A 20,378-nucleotide genomic window follows, 5' to 3' on the forward strand; every position below is an offset into this window, starting at 1 on the left:
CAGTCCTTGACACTCTGCAGCAGGCGCTTCAGGTCCTCCTCAGTTTCAGCAAGGAGGGTTGTGTCATTCGCATAACGCACATTGTTGATAAATTGTCCACCAATCTTGACCCCACATTTCTCCTGTGTTCCTAGAGTTCTGGAAACTCTACCAACTTTGATAAATGTCAACAGTTGTAGAGGAGCTTCAGGCTTGTCCATGGGGTCGCTATTAGTTGTGCTCAACTCGAAGGAAATCAACAACAGCATCGCCAAATAATACAGAAACATTTGATTTTTATAATTCCCTTGTAAATTTTGAATGGTTTTGCTTTTCACGCTTTTTTTAAAAATTTCCACTACTTGGCTATCTTAGAAAAAAATACATCCAGCATGCTTTTTGAAAGACAAGAATAAGTGAACTTTTTCTAATACACTTTGGTCATGTCATATCAGAGGGCACCAATCTTTAGAAAAGGACATCATGCTTGGAAACGTAATGGGTCAGCAAAAGAGAAGAAGACCGTCAACAAGATAGAATGACACAAGGACTGCTACAATGGGAGTGAGCACGGTGGACACTGTGGGGATAGCTCAGGATCGGGCCAGTTTTCAAACTGTTGTTCATTGAGTTAGCGCAGTGTCAGCTAACATTAGAAATGTTGTAGAATTCATACATTAAATTATTTATAATGATCTCTAACTGTGTTTAAAATCTAGTGACATGCATTTTTACATCCCTAATCTTAGTTATGGGGGTTATCTTTCAACTTCACTCTCTCTTCTCGATCAATCTACGATCAGTCTACTTATGGCTCATCAAGTTCATGAACTTTTCAAAGAAGAAAAATTTTAGATTATTTTTTCTACTTTTAGTAGATTTAAAATGTCACTAATTTATGCTTTTCTATTTTCTATTATTCTAGTTTGTTGTGGTCTAGAATTACTACCAGTTCTTTTTATTTTATAGATGAGGATTGGCATCTCCTAAGAAATGTGAAGGAAATGGACAATACTTGTGTAATTTGTAATAGTATTTCCAGCAGGAGCCAAAAGGTGGTTATATCAAAAAGTAGATCCCTCTACGCCCATCACACAAGGCCCTAGGTGGGGCTCTACGATAGCTAAATCTCACAAGATTGACAGCCAAAAAAGACAGTGAGGTTGGCACAGGATAGAGCAGGGTTTAGGGCTCTTGTACATAAGGTCGCTATGAGTCACAAAGGACCCTACGGAATGTAACAACAACAAACCTTTTTCATTTGTTTTGCCAAATTGCCACTGTGTATAAGTTCACTTAACTACTGTCACCTAAACATTCCCTTGTGGAAAATAATAGTGAGTGGTGAAGAGATAAAGAGAACTCTGATTTTAGCATGTTTTATAGCTCCCAACTCACTCCTTCTTCTTGATCAGTCTAATAGTTTACCAAGTTTATGACATTTTCAAAGAAAAAAAAAGTTCATTTCTTTATTCTACTTTTAGTAAATGTAAAATTTCATTGGTTTATGCTTTTGTATTTCCCATGAAGTTACTCTTTACGGTTTTATGATATATATTAACTCATAAATATCACTTTCTTTGGTGGTTTGAATCCACCAACTGTTTTTCTGGCAGAGATGGTTTATCTCCTCCTTTGCAGTTTACAGCCTTGGAAACTGGCTTTGGATCAGCAATAAATCAATTCTTGTAAGCAAAAAGCAATGACGAAGTGATCTTAATAGCATAATCTTTGTGATTATACTTTCCTTACTAACACATTCTCCTTTACATTATCTAATATATTTAAAGCTATAAGTATTTCTTTGAATAGTTTGATTGTTACATTTGCATTATTTTTTGGTCAAATTATTATCTGCTTACTACTTCAATTTCTTTGTTACGCTAAAATGTTTTTCTTTAATTTTCAAATAATTTTGTATAATTAGACAGCTTTTATTATTGATTTCTAATTTAGTTAAACTATAGTTGGCATGCATTCTATATTATCTCACAATCCTCAAACTTTCTGAAATTTACTTCAAAGTCAATGTTGTTATTTTATACCAGTGAGTCAGAACCAATCCATAGCTCATCCTCCAGTGGGATTTGAGAGGTGGTAAAATTGCCTGGCAGTTGATTGCCCATCCTTCTCCCATGGGGCAGTTGGTGGACTTAAACCACATGCCTTTGTGTTAGCAGCATGATTTTTAACCATTAATCCACCAGAACTCGCTTCACAGCCAATACAGCTTATTCTAATATATGTTCCGTTTGCACTTTGTGCAATCTCCTCCCATGCTCTTCACAAACTCCTAAAACCCAGGGAAGGATGAGCTGTGAGTCAGTGCTGACTTGCCAGCAATGAACAGAAACTATTTGCAATGAAAAATAATAAGTATTCATCCATTATTATAGATCTTTAATTGCCAATTATTTTGTTTGTTTAATAGAAATGCAAAGGTTCAAATTTCCATCCTCAATTTTAAAAAATCTCCAAAAAGAAATGTGGTTATTTAATAAAGAAAATATCTTACACAGCTTTTGATGTCATTGTGCAAGCACTGGTTGAACAATGGCAGTTGTCACTATTATCATCAAAACTCAATCCCAGATTAAGGCCAATTAGCTGCACAACAATTACAGCAAATGACTCCAAGGATAAACCATCTAGATACTAAAGAAAAGAAAATAAACAGAAAAAGAATGAGCTAAGAATTATATTCAACTATAAATTTTAAAAAACAATACTGTAATAAAAATTAATATTTAAAACTCAATGTAAGACTTTTTAAACTAATGCAAGATGTCTACGTAGACACAACTATAGTTGAGTTACAAAAAATTTTAATTCTAGACTTTAATTAAACACTGATGAATAAACACAGTATTTTAATTTCATAATAAAAATTAATTAAATGCCAAGACTGGCTAACTTAAAAAAATCTATCCATAGAGTCGTAGGTTCCACCTTGGCATTTCTTGGAATGAGGTAGACCTGTAGAGAGGCCCACATGAGTTAAGTCTGGATATAAATTTTCTGAGATCACTAACCAGTCACTTAGATTATCTTGGAAACAAATCCTCCTCCAGTCAAGACTTCAGGTGACCAAAGTATAAAATGAAACTTTGATGGCAGCCTTGTCTCCTACCCCCACCTCATTATCAGGCGGATGCCTCTTCTATCATCAATATTAACTAGGAGACTGATGACAGTGTTTCCCTAGGAGTTCTAACTCTGTCTGAAAGCATGCCCATGCCATCAAGCTGGGAGTGTGCAGGGTTCTACATTCAAAGCTTTCCTCAGAGCACTTGTGGACTATGACACCCGTGGCTTGCTTTCCACCTTCCAGTGTGTGAGGACACCACACCACCTCTGACTGGAGCTTTTCCTTCTCACTGAGCATCTTTTCCCAGCATACTCCACAGACACATTTGGAGCAGTTCAAACCTTGCAGAGTGCACCATTCTGGGCATTTTAGGTCGGCAGTGATTATTTCTTCAGGTTAGCCATCTCTGACTGGATAGATTGTCTGCCCTTATTCCCTAGATTGGCAGAAACACCATCTCTTACCAGGTGGAATAGCCTAGGCTCTTCTGAGGCCAGCAGAAACTCTGCCCCAGTTATGTGTCCCAAGCCCTCAAAGGCTCCTAGACCAGAAAAGGTGTAATGTGTGACGCAGCGTGAGGCTAAGCCACCACTCAGATGAGCAGAATCTCTGTGCTGACTGGGCATCCCAACTCCAATCTTCTGCTGAGTGGCAGATACAATGTTCTATCTTGACACCTCCAGCCCAAAGCTCTTTGAATATTTGCTCATTCATTTTACAGTTTGCTCTTGTAAGTTTTTTTCTTCCACTTTTCTTTTTGCCTTTCTATTCTGATTCTCTTTCTTTCTTTTTTATCATCTCAAATTTCAGTTTTCTGCATTTTTTAAACTGGTCAATGTTGTCGTTTTTGTTGTTAGTTTGAGTTTTGTTTTTATTTTTCTTCTGTGGTTTGGTTTTGTGTTGCTTCCTTATCTCTGTCCCATTTGACCACAGATAGTAGCAGGACCTAGCCACGCAGACACCTCCTGTAGCTTCACCCATTAAGCAGGACCAAAGGCTGGCTCCTGCTCACTTGATCAAGAAAAGACTGCAACACGCCGACCCATGCTTCCCGGAACAGCTCTACACAAATATTGGACAGAAACCTGTACACACATCACCATCCTCTATCACACCTACCAGAAGACAAGAGGTGAAACACTAATATTACCAAACGAGCAAGCAACACAACACACAGTTCAATCAGTCATGCTGAAGACTGTAAAGACAATACTACAATGTAGAGTAGGCAGCAGACAAGTTCAAACAAGGCAAAACCAACAAGACAATGATGGAACCAGAAAAAGGATCAAAGCACAGAACCAGCAATGACACACATACACACAGAAATGACTAACCCAATGAGCCCTGGTGGTACAGTAGTTAAGCACTGGACTGCTTACTAAACATTGACTGCTTGAATCCATCCAGTCATCTGTGGTAGAAAAACCTGGGATTCTGCTCCTATAAAGATTACAGGCAAGAAAACCATAAGAGCCATTTTGACACTGCTCTCTAAATACTACATGTGACCTCTCTCTCCCTTTCTCTCTTTCTCTCCCTTCCTCTCTGTCTCCACTTCTATCTCTTTCTAATATACCCACACTTATAGGTACACACAATCACACACATACAATGCCCTCAAGTCAGATTCAATCTATAAGCAACCCTCCAGGGGGTTTTCAAGTCAGATCTAACTCATCTTTTCCTTCTTGTGGGTTTTCTGAGTCTGTAAATCACATGAGTGGAGACTGCTCACCTTTCTCTCGTGGAGCTGCTGGTAGAGTCAAACTGCCAGAGTTGTGCAACTTTGGAGTAGCAGCATAACCCCCTGCAGAATATGCCACTAGAGTTCTCTATATCCAACTGTTGCTGTTGTTATTGTAGTTATGGTAAGGTGCTGTTGTGTCCAATATGACTCATAGTGACCTTCTGAATAGTCAACCTGAAAGTTACCCTATCCTGTTCCATCCTCATCATCTAGAACCCATTGCTATAGTCATAGTGTCAATTCTTCTTCTTGGGGGTCATCCTCTACTTCGCTGAACCTCCGTATTTCCAAACATGATGTCCAAGGAACAGCCTTGACTAGCTACAGGTTGTTGTTGTTGTTGTTATGTGCCATCGAATCACTTGCGACTCATAGCAACCCTATGTAAAACAGCCCTAAACCCTGCTCTATCCTGTGCCAATCTCACTGCCTCTGACACACCCATCCCAATTACCCCAATCACTGAATCAATCCACCTCACAGAGGGTCTTCCCCTTCTGCGTCGTCCCTCCACCCTCCCAAGAATGATGTCCCTCTCCAAGGACCTCTCCCTCCTTACAACACGTCCAAAGTATGTCAGATGAAGCCTCAGAATCCTTGCCTCTAAGGAGCAGCCTGGTTTAACCCTCTCCAGGATGAATTTGTTTGTTTTCTTGGCAGTCCAGGGTACATTCAATACTCTTCTCCAGCACCACAACTCAAAGGCATCAATTCTCCTTCTATCCTCCTTAGTTATTGTCCAACTCTCTGATGCATAGCAAGTGATTGCAAAGACCATAGCCTCTATCAGACACACCTTAGTCTCCAGAGTGACACCATTGCTCTTCAGTACCCTGGAGAGGTCCCTAATAGCAGACTTTCCCTTTGCAATACGTTTTTTTATTTCCTGGCTACTGGTGCCAAAAGTGTTGACCGTGGAGTCAAGCAGACTAAAGTTGTTAACAATCTCAATCTCTTCACCATCCATCCCGATACTGCCAATTGGTCCAGTGGTGAGAATCTTTGTCTTTTTTACTTTGAGCCTCAATCCATACTGAAGGCTGCAGTCCTTGCTCCTCTGCAGCAAACATTTCAGGTCCTCCTCAGTTTCATCAAGCAGGGTTGTGTCATCTGCATAACACAGATTGTTACTAGACCTTCCACCAATCCTGATGCCACACTTCTCCTCATAGAGCCCAGCCTCTCGGATAATTTGTTCTGCATACAGGTTGAAAAGGTATGGAGATAGGACACATCCCTGCCCTTTCCCAATTCTGAACTATGTAGTGTTTCCTTGCTCTGTTCTGATGACTGCCTCCTGGTCCAAGTATAGGTTTCGCATTAGAACAATCAAGTGTTCTGGGATTCCCATTCTACTCAGAGTCAGCCACAGTTTGTTATGATCTACAGAGTCAAACGCCTTCGCATAATCAATGAAACACAGATATACATTCTTCTGGTATTCCCTGCCTTCAACTAAGATCCATCTAACGTCAGCTACAACATCCCTAGTACCACGACCCCTTCTAAACCCAGTCTGAACTTCTGGCAGTTCTCTACTGATGTGCTACAGGTACAAAATATAAAATGTGAAGCTTCCTCATCTTTGCCTCCAAGGAGCACTCCGGCTGCGCCCTTTCCAGGGCATATCTGTTTGGTTTTTTTGGAAGTCCATGGGATATTCACTACTCTTCTCCAGAACCACAAATCAAAGACATCAATTCTTCTGTCATCCTTATTCATTGTCGAGCTCTCTGATGTGTATCATGTGACTGAGAAGACCACAACTTGAAACAAGTGCACCTTAGACTTCGAACTGGCATCATTGCTCTTCAGCATTTTGGAGAGGTCCCTAACATCAGACTTACTCAGTGTAATACCGCTCCTGATTTCCTGACTGCTGGTTCCAGAATGTTGATGCAAGTGAGATGAAATCATTAACAGCTTCACTTTTACCCTCCATCTATCATAATGTTGACTAACAAGTCCTGTGGTAAGGATCTTTGTCTACTCAATGTTGAAAAGTAATCCATACCAAAAGCTGTACTCATTGATCTTCTGCACGGGCATTTCATATCTTTCTCACTTTTAGAAAGCAAATTTCTGTCATCAGCATAACACAGGTTGTTGCCACACTCACATTCATAGAATCCAGATTTGTGAATTAGTTGTTCAGAACACAGATTGAGTAGTATGGAGGAAGGATGCAACCCTGACACGCATCCTTCCTGATCTTAACTATGCAGTGTCCCTTTCTCTGTTCACATAACAGCTTCATGTTCTAGGTATAGATTCTGTATGAGCACAATTAAGAGTCCTGAGAATTCCATTCTTCTCAAATATGAACAATAATTGTTATGATCTCCATAGTCAAATACCTTTGCATAGTCAATAAAACACAAATATACATTCATCTGGTATTATCTCCTTTCAGCCAGATCCACCTGATATCACTAATGATACCCTGAGTGTCATGGCTTCTTCTAAAACCAGCTTGTACTTCTGGCAGTTTCCTATCACTGTACTATTCTAGCTCCTTTTGAATGAACATCAACAATATTTTGCTTCCATTGGCTCTTGTTTAAACGGTACTTCCTGAAATTTTCTGTGTCAACCAATCCTTTTTGGTACAGTGATTCTGAGTATTTCTTCCATCTTCTTTTGATGCTTTCTGTATCATTCAAGACTGTGCCATAGCATCTTTCAGTATTGAAAGTCAAGGCTTGAATTTGTTTTTCAGTACTTTCCGCTTCAGAAATGCTGAGTGAATTCTTTCCTTTTTATTTTCTGACTGCAGCTATTTGCACATTTCATTGTAGTATATTACAATATCCTCTCAAACTGCCCTCTGAAATCTTCTGTTCAGCTTTTTACTTTGGCATTTATTCCTTTTGTTTTGGCTTTTTGACACTCCAATGCAATCTTCATGGTCTCTTCTCACATTCACTTTGGTTTTTCTTCTTCCTCTTTCTTTGTAATGATCTTTTGCTCTCTTCATGAATAGTAACTGTGATACTCTCCCACACTTCTTCTGTTCTTTGATCACTGGTGTTCAGTGCCTCAAACCTGTCCTTGAGAGGACTCTTAAATTCACCTGGGATGAACTCAAAGTCATATTTGGCCTTCTGTGGAGTATTTTTCATTTTCTTCAGTTTCAATTTAAACTTGTACATGAGTAATTGATAGTCTATTCTATAATCAGCACCCAGTCTGGTTTTGACTGTAGATGTTGCACTTTTTCAAAGATTGTTTCCACAAATATAGTTGATCTGATTTCTATATAGTCAATCAGGTGAGGTCCAAGTGTATTGTAGGTCCATTATAATTTGGAATTGAGTCACTGACACACCATAAGGCATTACAAACAAACAAGCAACCCAAAAATACAGACCTATTGCTTGGAATTAGTAGAAGATGGATTAGAACCATTCAACAGGATTTCAAAGGGTAAAATGTGTGTGTGTGTGAGAGAGAGAGATATTTTAACAAAAGTGTATAGGAAAGTTGGTTTTCTTGCACTTTTTCCTCCCTCCTCCTCACTTTTCCCTTCATCCAATCTGCTTTTCAATACACCTCTTATTTCAGATTGTTGTCACACATCTAATGCCTAATCATATATTCCTTTCAAACAGTTCTTTGTCTCATCTGTTCCAATGCAGTGTTCATTTATCTAGCCACTTTTTTCCTACTCTCTTACCAATCCCTCATGTCAGTCCTATTCATTAACAGCAGTGTTAAAGTAGTATTGTTTTTTTGTAACTGAGATATTTCACTCAAAATATAATGTCTTCCAGGATCATTTATGTTGTGTAATGTTTTATGAGATCATTGTTTTTTAGTGCTGCATAGTATTCCATTGTGGAATGTACCACCATTTTTCTAAACATTCATTTGTTTATGGACACTTGAGCTGCTTCTATCTCTTTGATATTGTGAATAATGCATCAAAACCATAGATGTGCACACCTCTGTTTGAGTAAGACACTAGTTTCATTAGGGTATATTCCCCACAGTGGAATTGTTGCATCAAATGGTATTTCTATTCCCAACTTTTTGAGAAAGCTCTAGACTGCCTTCCATAGTGATTGTACCATTTAACATTCCCACCAGCAGTGAATAAGAGGTCCAATCTCTCCACCACCTTACCAGAATTTTTTGTTTGCTCTTGTTATTTTGCTATACTTGCTAGGGTGGCCCATTTGAAAGAACCTTTGTTTTGGGCCTCAATCTATATTGAAGGCTACAGTCCTTGACCTTCTGCAGCAAGTGCTCCAGGTCCTCCTCAGTTTCAGTAAGCAGGGTTGTGTCATCTGCATAACACAGATAGTTGATGAATCTTCCACCAGTCCTGATACCACATTTCTCCTCATAGAGCTCAGCCTTCCAGATAATCTGTTCTGCACAGAGGTTGAAAAGGTATGAAGATAGGAAATCTCCCTTATGTACACCCTTCCCAGTTTTGAACCATGCAGTGTTTCCTTGCTCTCTTCTGACGATTGCCTCCAGGTTTTGCATTAGCACTAGCAAGTGTCCTGGGATTCCAATTCTTCTCAGAGTTATGCAGTTTGTTGTGATCTGTAGTCAAATGCCTTTGCATAATCAATTAAACACAGACATTCCTCTGGTACTTTCTCCTTTCAGCCAAGATCCATCTAACAGTAGCTACAATATTCCTAGTACCACGACCCCTTCTAAACCTAGCCTGAACTTCTGGCAGTTCTCTGTTAATGTGCTGTTCCAGCCTATTTTGGATAATCTTCAGCAGAATCTTGCTTGCATGCAATATCAATGATATTGTTCCATAATTTCCACATTCTGTTGGGTAACCTTTCTTTGGATCTTTGGAATGCGAACAAATATAGATGTATATATTGAAAAAATCAATTAAGAGCTCTTCTTCACTCCATACATAAAAATAATAAATGGGTGGTAGATTTAAGTGTAAAGGATAAAATCAACAAAGTATCCAGAATATAGACAAGGAAAATGCACTGTAACTCAAGAAGCTATTTTTAAAAAGTAGAGGTGCAGTACTAATTATAAGAACAATAACAGTTTCCATAAAGTATATAAGAATATCCTGAACAATGAGAGAGAGATTGGGAATGAGAGTATTTTGTCTGAGTGACACTCAGTTTTTGTTTTGTTTCCAGTTTTTGTTTGTGAAAATATTTAAAAATATTTATCAGTAAATCAGGTTATTTTCACAGTAAATTTGAATTCAAAAAAATTTGCCTTTCATAAGAAAAGCAATGATTTTTTTTATAATTTGTACATGAGTACATAAATCTAAAGTCTAATCATTTGAGGTACACTTAAATCACTGACTGATAATTTAAGAGACATTATTTCCAAGTAGAACACTATTTCCAAGTAGTTTTAATATTCTTCCCTTTCAATATAAACTAAGGGTAGTAGCAAATACATTAGCATAAAATAATACATGATGCTAGTTTCATGTTTCAAAGTAGTAATATAAATAATATAAATATTGTAAAAAGAACACTAAATTTTGTAGTATATTTATCTACATTTTAAAAAATGTATTTTTAATGGTTAAAAACTAATGCACATTTAAAATGCAAACATTGTAAAAGCAAACAATAAAAATTACATACCAAAACAACTCCTTTGGCATAAATTTCGCTACAAAATTTTCCAGGATATATGCTTCCTACAGAAATAGGATTCTTCCTAAAGCTAGAAAAGAAAATAATTTTCCTTATCAGTGTAGGTTAGAATGGTATCATAAACAATAATTTTCACTAACAGCAATTATTGAACAACTGTTGTTGTATACCATCAAATTGGAATGGACTCATAGTTGACCCTCCAGTGAGTTTTCAGAGACCGTAAGTCTCATGGGAGGAGACTGCCCATATTTCTCCCAATGAACACTTAATGGTTTCAAACTGCATGGCTTTGGGTTGGCAGCACAGCTTCTTACTGTTAGGACAACAGTGTTCATTAACAGAAAGCATTTATTGAACAATTATCATTTTATAATCTTACAATTTACCTCTTTGAAAATCCAAGAGAGGGTCAGCTATGAGTAAATTTCAACTTGGTGGATTTTGAGAAGCACTATGCTACTGTGAATCAATCTATATAAGTTTTATTGTACTGAAAGTTTTAATGTTAAGAATATTTCAATAACCAATAGTCAATTGAACTGTAAATTTTATAAACATTAAGAAATGTAATCAGGATAAAACTAAGCAGTTTATTCAAAAGATCACTACACTTATTGCACTGATTGTCATTCTGGTTCTCTGTTCACAGCCCTGTGGATCACTTCTTTATTCTGCACTAAAAATTGATTTTTCTGTGCATCAGCTTTTACTATGATTATTCAGTATGCTAATTTTACTAGAAACGAAAAATAGCAATTTGATGAAAGAATGTACAAAAAGGGTAACAGATATCAATTGTTTATAAGTTAAGAAAAAAAAATTCTACCACTCACAACTAAATTTCCTTGGTTATTTTACTACTTTTTCTGAAATTTTATTTAGTTTCAATTTTTAATTCTTTTTTAATTTTTTTATTTTAATCAAAGTTTATAGAGACTTTGGATTTCCATTCATTCATTGTGTTTCCCCCCAACCCTGATGTCAGTGCCACTTTACAACAGTGGCACTATGCACTATTTGTCCGCTGGTGACTGAGATATTTCACTCAGCATAATGTCCTCCAGGGTCACCCATTTTGTATAATGTTTCATGAGTTCTTTGTTTTTCCATGCAGCATACTATTCCATTGTGTGATTATACCACAGCTTCTCTATCCATTCATTTGTTGATGGGCACTTGGGTTGTTTCCGACTCTTTGCTATTGTGAACAAACTGCAATAAACATGAATGAGCATATATCTGCTTGGGTGGCAGTTCTGGATTCTTTAGGGTCTATTCTAGTAGTGGAATTGCTGGGTCAAACGGTATTTCTATTTCAAACTTTTTGAGAAAGCGCCATACAGACTTCCATAGTGGTTGCACCATCTTACACTCCCACCAGCAGTGAATAAGGTTTCCAGTTTCTCTGCAATCTTGCCAGCATTTGTTGGTTGTTTTGTTAAATTTTGTTATTCTTACTGAGGTGAAATGATATCTCATAGTTGTTGTGATTTGCATCTCTCTTAGAGCTAGGGATTTTGAACATTTCTTCATGAGCTTGTTGTCCATCTGAATGTCTTCTTTGATGAAGTGTGTTCATATCCTGTGCCCATTTTTCAACTGGGTTGTGTACATTTATCTTGTTGTGGTGCTTAACTTTGTAACTCTTGCCTCACATTAACTCCTAAAGAACAGAATATCTCATTGTGTCCACCAAATTGGTAGAACAGCATATGTGTCAAACAAATGGTAGGGTTTTGGGGATTTTTTATAGTTTTTTTTCATTTTAAATGTGATTGTAATCAAAGTTTACAGAAAAGTTATATTTTCATTCATTTATTGTTGCACATTTTATCCTTTCTCCTTTCCTTCCCCATTCCTCAGTTCATTTTTTTCCAATATTCATTCATTATTGCAGTAAAATTTTGTTTTAAATAATAAATATACTAAGTCATTTGGGATTATTATACAAGTACAGAAAGCTATACTTACGCAAATAAGTATGTAATACGATGGGGTAAGAGTAAATAAGGTTTTGGATCCCAGTCTAACAACCTATATAATATACGATCAGGATGTCCCGTAGTAGAAATTTTGTTTTCATCAGACCAAATTTCAATGGAAGGTATTACAACAGTGAGTTTTAACTGGTATAGCATCTGGGGGGGGGAAGAAATTTTTCAATAAATATGAACAAAATATTAAACTGTTATAAAATTATATCTAATGTATTTAATTTGGGACTCAGATTATAAAAACTCAGCAAAATACCATACATATAATTTCATATTAAAGGTATTTAATAAAAATAAACAACTTACAGCGTTAACAAGGCCAATAATCAGAATCACCTTCTGTGTTACAATCTGAAAGTCAGAGCCCATGTATTCAAACTGGAAGAAAAAGAATTTTTTTTCTTTTTAAAACAACTAGAAGAATATGCTGTGATTGTTAAGTACAAGCAAGTTTTAGCAGACTCATAGTTGATTGACCATCCAGAAAGTTTTCAGAGACATGGGAGGAGATTGCACATCTTTCTCTTTTGGAACAGCTGGTTATTCAAACCACGTGCCTTTGGGTTGGCAGTGCAATTTCTAACCACTAAGACACAATTAGAGGGAACTCTCGTGGCTTAGAGGCAAGGAGAAATGAAAAAAAAAATCAGAACAAAACTAAATAGCAATGGTAAGACCAAGCATGGGACACTTTGCTTCTTTCTCAGTTTTTAAAGGAAACTTCCAAATGCTTCAACACTAGGTAGTTTGCATTTTAAGATAAAGGCTGTAGAGCGTTGGGAAGAATATCTACTTACTAAAACTTTTATAAAAACTGAGATTAATTTTTGTCAAGTGCTTTTTTGAAACACAGCAAAATGCTAACGATTTTGGTCTTTCATGCAAACAATGACATGCATTTTATGAACATATTACTTAATATTATGTTATTTTTATAATCATGAGAAGAAAACATAAGTTAACTTTTTGTTCTTTGCTTGAAAGGATGGCAATATATGTTTTCCAATTCATCATTCAATGAAGCTGAGAATGAGTTAATAATTATTATTTCATTCATTTGCTTGACAGAGAGGTTGGATTTAGAGGATTTATAATTCATTTATAATTCATCCTGCCACTGTATCTGGTCCTTCAGTTATGAAATTAAATAAATAATTCACTTTATGATAGCTACGAGAGATCCTGTACAAGAAATAAATAAAATTAACAAAATCATTTACAAATAACAGTGTATAAGAGAGAACTTACCAAATATTTATCCACAATAATATGCATTTCAAAGTATTGAGGTACTAACTTGAACAATTCAATTCTCTGCAAAATACACAGCACAAGTCCTGAGAATTTCCAGAAAATCATCTTCTATTGAAATCATATTCAGAAATAAGCATGTGTTCCTACTAATTATAATGCAAGGTTATTTTAAAATACAAAATAAAGGCACTATATAAAAGACTAGTTGAGAAACACACCTTGTTAGTAAAAATTTTCAATGAGACTTCTCAATCTATATTATAACCTATCACTGGAGGTTAATAATAGCCCAAACTGAAAATAGTAAGTTATAAATGAAGGTTTTATTTTTCTTGCTTCATTTCACTAATAATTCTAATCTTCTGTGTGGGTGGATTTTTTGCTGCTAGTTGCTAGTACAAAGATACTTTAGGCAAACAAGGTAACATAGAAAAATACTTTCAACGTTTACATTCAACAACCATTCAATAGTGTGAGTTGTATTATTTATGACTGTTTGCAGGACAAAGGGGAAAGAATTCATCACATTGCCTTACATAAAAATTTCATATAAACCACTTACATCATGCATTTTGGAACTCTTAAAACACAATCTTAATTGAGAAAGTCAAATCACATATTTTCACCTAAATATATCCAAACCACACATTTAAAATTTGTTAGCTTTTTTAATCCTATGTTCATTAATATATTGTTTCCAGTATTAATTACCTTAATGTCTTAAAGACTTTCGTGAAATGACAAATTTTATGAAGAACTCAAATTTATTCCCTAACTTTCTAAAGAGTTAAGCAGGAACTTCGTGAGGAAGAAAAAATAAAATTCCGATTACTCTGAATGTATTTCTCATCTCACAAAGTTGTAGTAAATAAATTCCAATGTAATAAATCAAACTTAAAACGATAGGACTTACTTTTAGAATTTTTCTGCTTTCACTGTATAAAATATCAGATGAAATAAGAGTCTCATTTAATCTTAAGGAAGGAATATTAATGTTATCATTTTTATCTTCGTAAATCACATGCAAAAATCCTGATATGCCTTCCATTGGTTCAATTCCATATGAGAAGTTTTTAAACTGCAATATTCCCCTAAATATCAAAATAGTTAAAACAAACCTGAAATAATTCAATTAAAACCATCATTTAATATTCTAATGAAAAACTGTGGTACAAATAATTTTTTTAAAGATACCTTGATTATTCTGCCTTATCTCTGTCATGCTAAATTTAACACTATACCACAAGATGCCTCTATTGACTTATATTACAACTATTCTTGCTTGTCTTATAAAAAGCTTGATAGTGATAGGTTTAAATAGGTAAGATCCCTTTTGAATATGTAGATTTTGGCTTATACCTGTAGCTCAATTCCTTTGGTCTCCTTCTTCTCTTTGAAAAGTGACACTCTTCTACTATTTACATTAAATATAAGTAATTTATTCATGTGGGCTGAATTGAGGCTAACTATATTCCCTTTTGGGTGGCCTATAATGGTGTTCTAGTCTTGTTTTGGTTGAGGGTCCGTGTGCAAAGTTTATTTTGTTTTTTGTTTTGTTTTGTTTTTATTATTTAAGTCTCTTATTTAGAGTCAACACCACATCAAGCAGGGAATTTGTAGCTAAAATTCAGTTTGGCCCTGACAGCCCTCGGACCCATAATTTTGAGGAATATTCTTCTGATGGTACAACACTTGTCTGTCAATTTACTGTACTGAGATAACCTGGGGTTGCTGTAATACTGAACCCTGTGCCATTGGAGTGTCAAATGCCATAATAATTACTCATGGTGGATAGTATTTGGTGGAGCTCCAAGATTAAGACAGGTTTAGAAGCAGGAGTGGCATCCACTTCCTAAACACCATGACTCTGAAAACTCTATGAACTTAGAGAAGTAAAAATAGTTATAGAAAGGACTCAGATCTTTTGTTCTTAGGGTCATTATGAGTCATGCTTGTCTTGAAACCAATTAACAACAGTATAAGCAGTGTCACTGTTAACCCAAAATGTATGGGTTTAAAACCACCAGTTGCTCTGTGGAGAAAGATGGATAATCTCCTCCCATAATTTATGTTGTTGTTGTTATGTGCCATCGAGTCGCTTGCTACCCATAGCAAACCTATATACAAGAGCCCTAAACCCTGCTCTATCTTGTGCCAATCACACTGCCCCGATTACACCCATTCTGGTTACCCCAGTCACGGAATCATTCTACCTCATAGAGGGCCTTCCCCTCCTGAGCTATCCCTCCACACTCCCAAACATGGTGTCCCTCTCCAAGCACCAGTCCCTCCTTACAACATGTCCAAAGTATGTCAGATGAACCCTCAGAACCCTTGCCTTTGAGTAGCTGCACAGTTTAACCCTCTCCAGGTTGAATCTGTTTGTTTTCTTAGTAGTCCATGGTACACCCAATACTCTTCTTCAGCACCACAGCTCAAAGGCATCAATTCTCCTTCTATTCTCCCTAGACATTGTCCAACTCTCTGGCGCATAAGAAGTGATTGCAAGGACAACGCACCTTAGTCTCCAGAGATACACCATTGCTCTTCAGTACTTTGGAGAGGTCCCTGACAGCACATTTTCCCATTGCAATATGTCTTTTAATGTCATGGCTGCTGGTTCCAAGAATGTTGACTGTGGAGCCAAGCAAATTAAAGCTGTGAACAATCTCAATCTCTTCACCATCCATCCTGATGCTGCTAATTGGTCCAGTGGTGAGACTCTTTATCTTCTTGATATTGCTCCTCAATCAATATTGAAGGCTGCAGTCCTTGAGCCTCTACAGCAAACGCTTCAGGTCCTCCTCAGTTTTCACCAAGCATAGTTGTGTCATCTGCATAACACAGATTGTTGACAGATCTTCCATCAATCCTGATGCCACATTTCTCCTCATAGAGCCCAGCCTCCAGGATCATCTGCTCTGCATACAGGTTGAAAAGTTATGGAGACAGGACACATCCCTGGCATACACCCTTCGCAATTCTGCACCATGCACCAAGTATAGGTTTCACAAGTGTTCTGGGATTCCCATTCTTTCCAGAGTCAGCCACAGTTTGTTATGATCCACATAGTCAAACACCGTTGCATAATTACTGAAACACAGATAGACATTCCTCTGGTATTACCTTCTTTCAGCTAAGATCCATCTAACATTAGCTACAATATCTCTTGCACCACCACCCCTTTTAAACCCAGCCTGGACTTCTGGCAGTTCTCTGCTGATTTGCTGTTCCAGTTGTTTTTGGATAATCCTTAGTAGAATCTTGCTTGCATGTGAAATCAATGATACTGTTCTATAGTTTCCATACTCTGTTGAATCACCCTTCTTTAGAATGGGAATAAATATAGATCTCTTCTAGTGGTTGTTCTCCAGATTTCTTGACACAACTTGGTGAGCACATCCAGGGCAACATCTGTTAGCTGAAATACATCAACTGGTATACCATATATTCCTGGGGACTTATTTTTTATATTTCCTTCAAAGCAGCTTGAACTTCTTCCTTCATTACCACAGGCTTTTGCTTATATGCTATGGGTGTCTGCCAGTTTCTTTCAATACAGTGACTTAGTATATTCTTTCCCTCTTCTTTTAATACTTCCGTGACTATAGCAACTTGAGGTTTGAATTTGTACTTCAGTTCCTTGAGCTTAATAAATGGTGAACAAGCTTGGCCCTTTTGATTTTCGACTCCAGCTCCTTGGACATTTCATTGTAGTATTTTGCTTTGTCATTCCGTGCTGCCTTTTGGAATCTTCTATTCAGCTCTTTAGTATAGTATCTTGAATTCTTCCTTCTGTTCTGGCTTCTCTGCACTCCAGTGCAATATTCAGGGTTTCTTTTGACATCCATTTTGGTCTTCTGTTCTCTCTTCTGTATTTGTAATGACTGTTCACACTCTTCCTGCATGATACCCTTGATATCCTCCCACAACCCATTTGGTCTTCTCTCATTAGTGTTCAAGGCCTCAAATCTATTCCTGAGATGGTTCTGAAATTCAGGTGGAACAAACTCAAAGTCATATTTTGGTTCCCATGGATTCAGTTTCATTTTCCTCAGCTTCAGCTTGAAGTTGCATATGAGTAGTTTGTGGTCTGTTGTTCCTCAATCAGCTCCTGGGCCTTAATTCACAGCTGATATTGAGCATCTCCAGTAATTCTTTCTACAGACATAACTAATCTGATTGCTATGCATACCATCCTGTGAAATCCATGAGTATAACCTGCATTTATGTCTCTTAAAAAATATATTTGCAATGAATAAGTCATTGATTATACAAAATCTAGTTATTCTATCTCCAGCTTCATTTCTGTCATCAAGTCCATGTTTTCCAGCTACTGATTCTTTTTCTCTGTTCCCAACTGTTGCATTTCAGTCACCCATTATTATCAATGCACCTTGATTGAATGTTCGATCAATCTCCTACTGTAAAAGTTGGTAGAAATCATCTATATCCTCTTCTTTGGCTCTGGTTGTTGGTGCATAAATCTGAATGATATTGGTACTCATTGTACTTCCTTGTATGCATATGGATATTATCCTGTCACTCACAATATTGTACTTCAAGATGGATCTAGAAATGACTTTTTTACCATGAAAGCAACCCCATTGTTTCTCACATGAAAACATCTCCAGAGTAATATATTATATGATCATCTGACTCAAAATGTTCTATGCTTATCCATCTCATCTCACCAATGCCTAGAAGGTCAATATTTATGTGTTCCATTTCTTTCTTAACAATATCTAATTTTCCTACATTCATGGTTCTCACATTCCATGTTCCAATCACTAGTGTCTGCTTACAACTGTTCCTCTTCCTTTGTATTTCCATACTTGAAAGCTCTACCTCAGTTGCCCTTTCTGTTAGTATATGTGTGTTCTGTTGTACTATTTAGGGTTTTCAGAGGCCTGCTATTTTGGAATTGCATGGCCAATCCTTCTTCCTAGTCTGTCTTAACCGGAATGTTCAGATTTAGAGATGTATCTGACAGAGAAGCATTTTACAGAAAAGTGAAAGACATATCCCTTATTGTGGCATTAACCATTAGTTACAGTGTTGTCCCTGCCCTTGACCCAGTGTCTTGACCCACTTATTTCCTAGCTCCACCCTCCACCAGAATACCCCTCCACTTCTAACCACTCCCCTCGTCATTTATCTTCCATTGTCTAACCCTTGGTCTTGTAGCTTGTATCTGAAGCTTCCATGGCGTCTGTGATTCCAAACACATCAGCTGCTGACAATTCCTTATGCTGTGATGAGTGTCACTTAAGTTTAGTGGTAATGTTCCAGAAGCAAACCTCCTGGAGGATCAGCTTAAGTTGGTCCTGACATGACAACATATAACAACAACATAAGTCCTTAAAATCCTAAGCACAAAGGCAAAGTACCAATCAGACTCAAGAAGTATGGCATTGCCAGAGTCAAATCAGGAAATCAAGAAATTGAACAAAAATGAAAGAGCCTTATAAAATGATACAAGTATGGAGTGATCAAAAACACACCATCAATCGACAACTGCTCAAAGCCTCAAGGAGCAGGTTCTGTCAGTGCAAACAAATACCTCCCACCAGAAAAATATACTGTGAGGGTCATCAAACTGACAATGACTCATAGTGAATCCATGAACCTTGACCTAGCTTGTTCCAATCTCTGATATGGTGAAGCCCACTGTTATAATCATTATATCAACCCGTTTCATGAGGATTTTCATTTCTTTCTTTGACTGTCCACCTTTCCCAGAATGATGTCTTTTTTTCTAAGGACTGGCCCCTTCTGACAGCATACCCAAAGTATATCAATCAAAGCTCTAAAGAGCACTGTGGTTGCACTTCCTCCAAAACAGGTTTGATGTTTTGGCAGTCCATGAGCTATTCAGCACTTTTTTCCAACATCACAATAAAAGATTATCAAGTCTTCACCTGTCATGCTTATTCAAACACATTTTATTGGTAATTCTAATTCTTATGTAACTAAAATTAAAAAAATCACTATAAAATCAGATAAAAAATTACAGATTAATACATAGACTAGTTGATCTAATAATGGAAAATGAAATACTGTTACAGAGGCTACAACCTGAGTCCAGAACAAATGTTGAGTACCACGAGGGAATTTGGAAAACCTGCAACATATCCTTGATAATTACAATCGATCTGAAAAATATAATTATACAGATAACATCAACAAAAAGGGTAATTAATTTTAAATGAAGATCTCCATTTATATTTGTTTTTATTCATTTAGCCACTTAGTACTTCACTGTCTGACTAACAACCAGCCCACAAATTTGTGTCAAGTAGAAAAAAATACCAGTCTAGGTTATTGAGTGTGGAAGTTCATTCTCATTCCGTACCCACTGGTGATATTTTGAAGGTTTAGTCAGTGTTTCCATGAAGTAAAATATTTTACCTAAACAAGTGAATATGTAAAATAATAACATTCACCTATTTTCATAAAAGTCTACAATAATAAATCTGTAAGAAAAATTTAAGGCTTACCTCAGCCATTAAAGACTTTGAATGTAAGATGTCTGTTTTGTTGTTAGAAGAAACAACAAAATCTGAAGATAAAAATGATCTAGGTAAAAACAACAAAAATATACTTAAGTTGTAAAAATATGGAAAACATTCTTCAATAAATAAATTTTATCTTTACTAAGAAATTACAATAATACTAGCCAATTTGATATATCTTGCCCC

The 20,378-nt window shown here is 36.6% G+C and overlaps 1 protein-coding gene across 1 annotated transcript in view; it reads right to left on the bottom strand.

The window, feature by feature from the left end:
• Nucleotides 1–20,378, bottom strand: part of LOC102846892 (disintegrin and metalloproteinase domain-containing protein 5-like) — a 131,671-nt gene that overhangs the window by 68,624 nt on the left and 42,669 nt on the right. Inside the window, exons 5-10 of the mRNA XM_006900304.1 lie at nt 19,756–19,832; nt 14,591–14,768; nt 12,730–12,801; nt 12,401–12,567; nt 10,415–10,496; nt 2,495–2,634 (exon numbers count right to left, since the gene is read on the bottom strand). Coding sequence (XP_006900366.1) covers nt 2,495–2,634; nt 10,415–10,496; nt 12,401–12,567; nt 12,730–12,801; nt 14,591–14,768; nt 19,756–19,832 — 716 coding nt within the window. The remainder of the gene's footprint in view (nt 1–2,494; nt 2,635–10,414; nt 10,497–12,400; nt 12,568–12,729; nt 12,802–14,590; nt 14,769–19,755; nt 19,833–20,378) is intronic.

This window comes from Elephantulus edwardii, unplaced genomic scaffold (genome assembly GCF_000299155.1).
Source record: "Elephantulus edwardii isolate Elephantulus edwardi_28Jun2011 unplaced genomic scaffold, EleEdw1.0 scaffold00279, whole genome shotgun sequence".
NCBI lineage: Eukaryota > Metazoa > Chordata > Mammalia > Macroscelidea > Macroscelididae > Elephantulus > Elephantulus edwardii.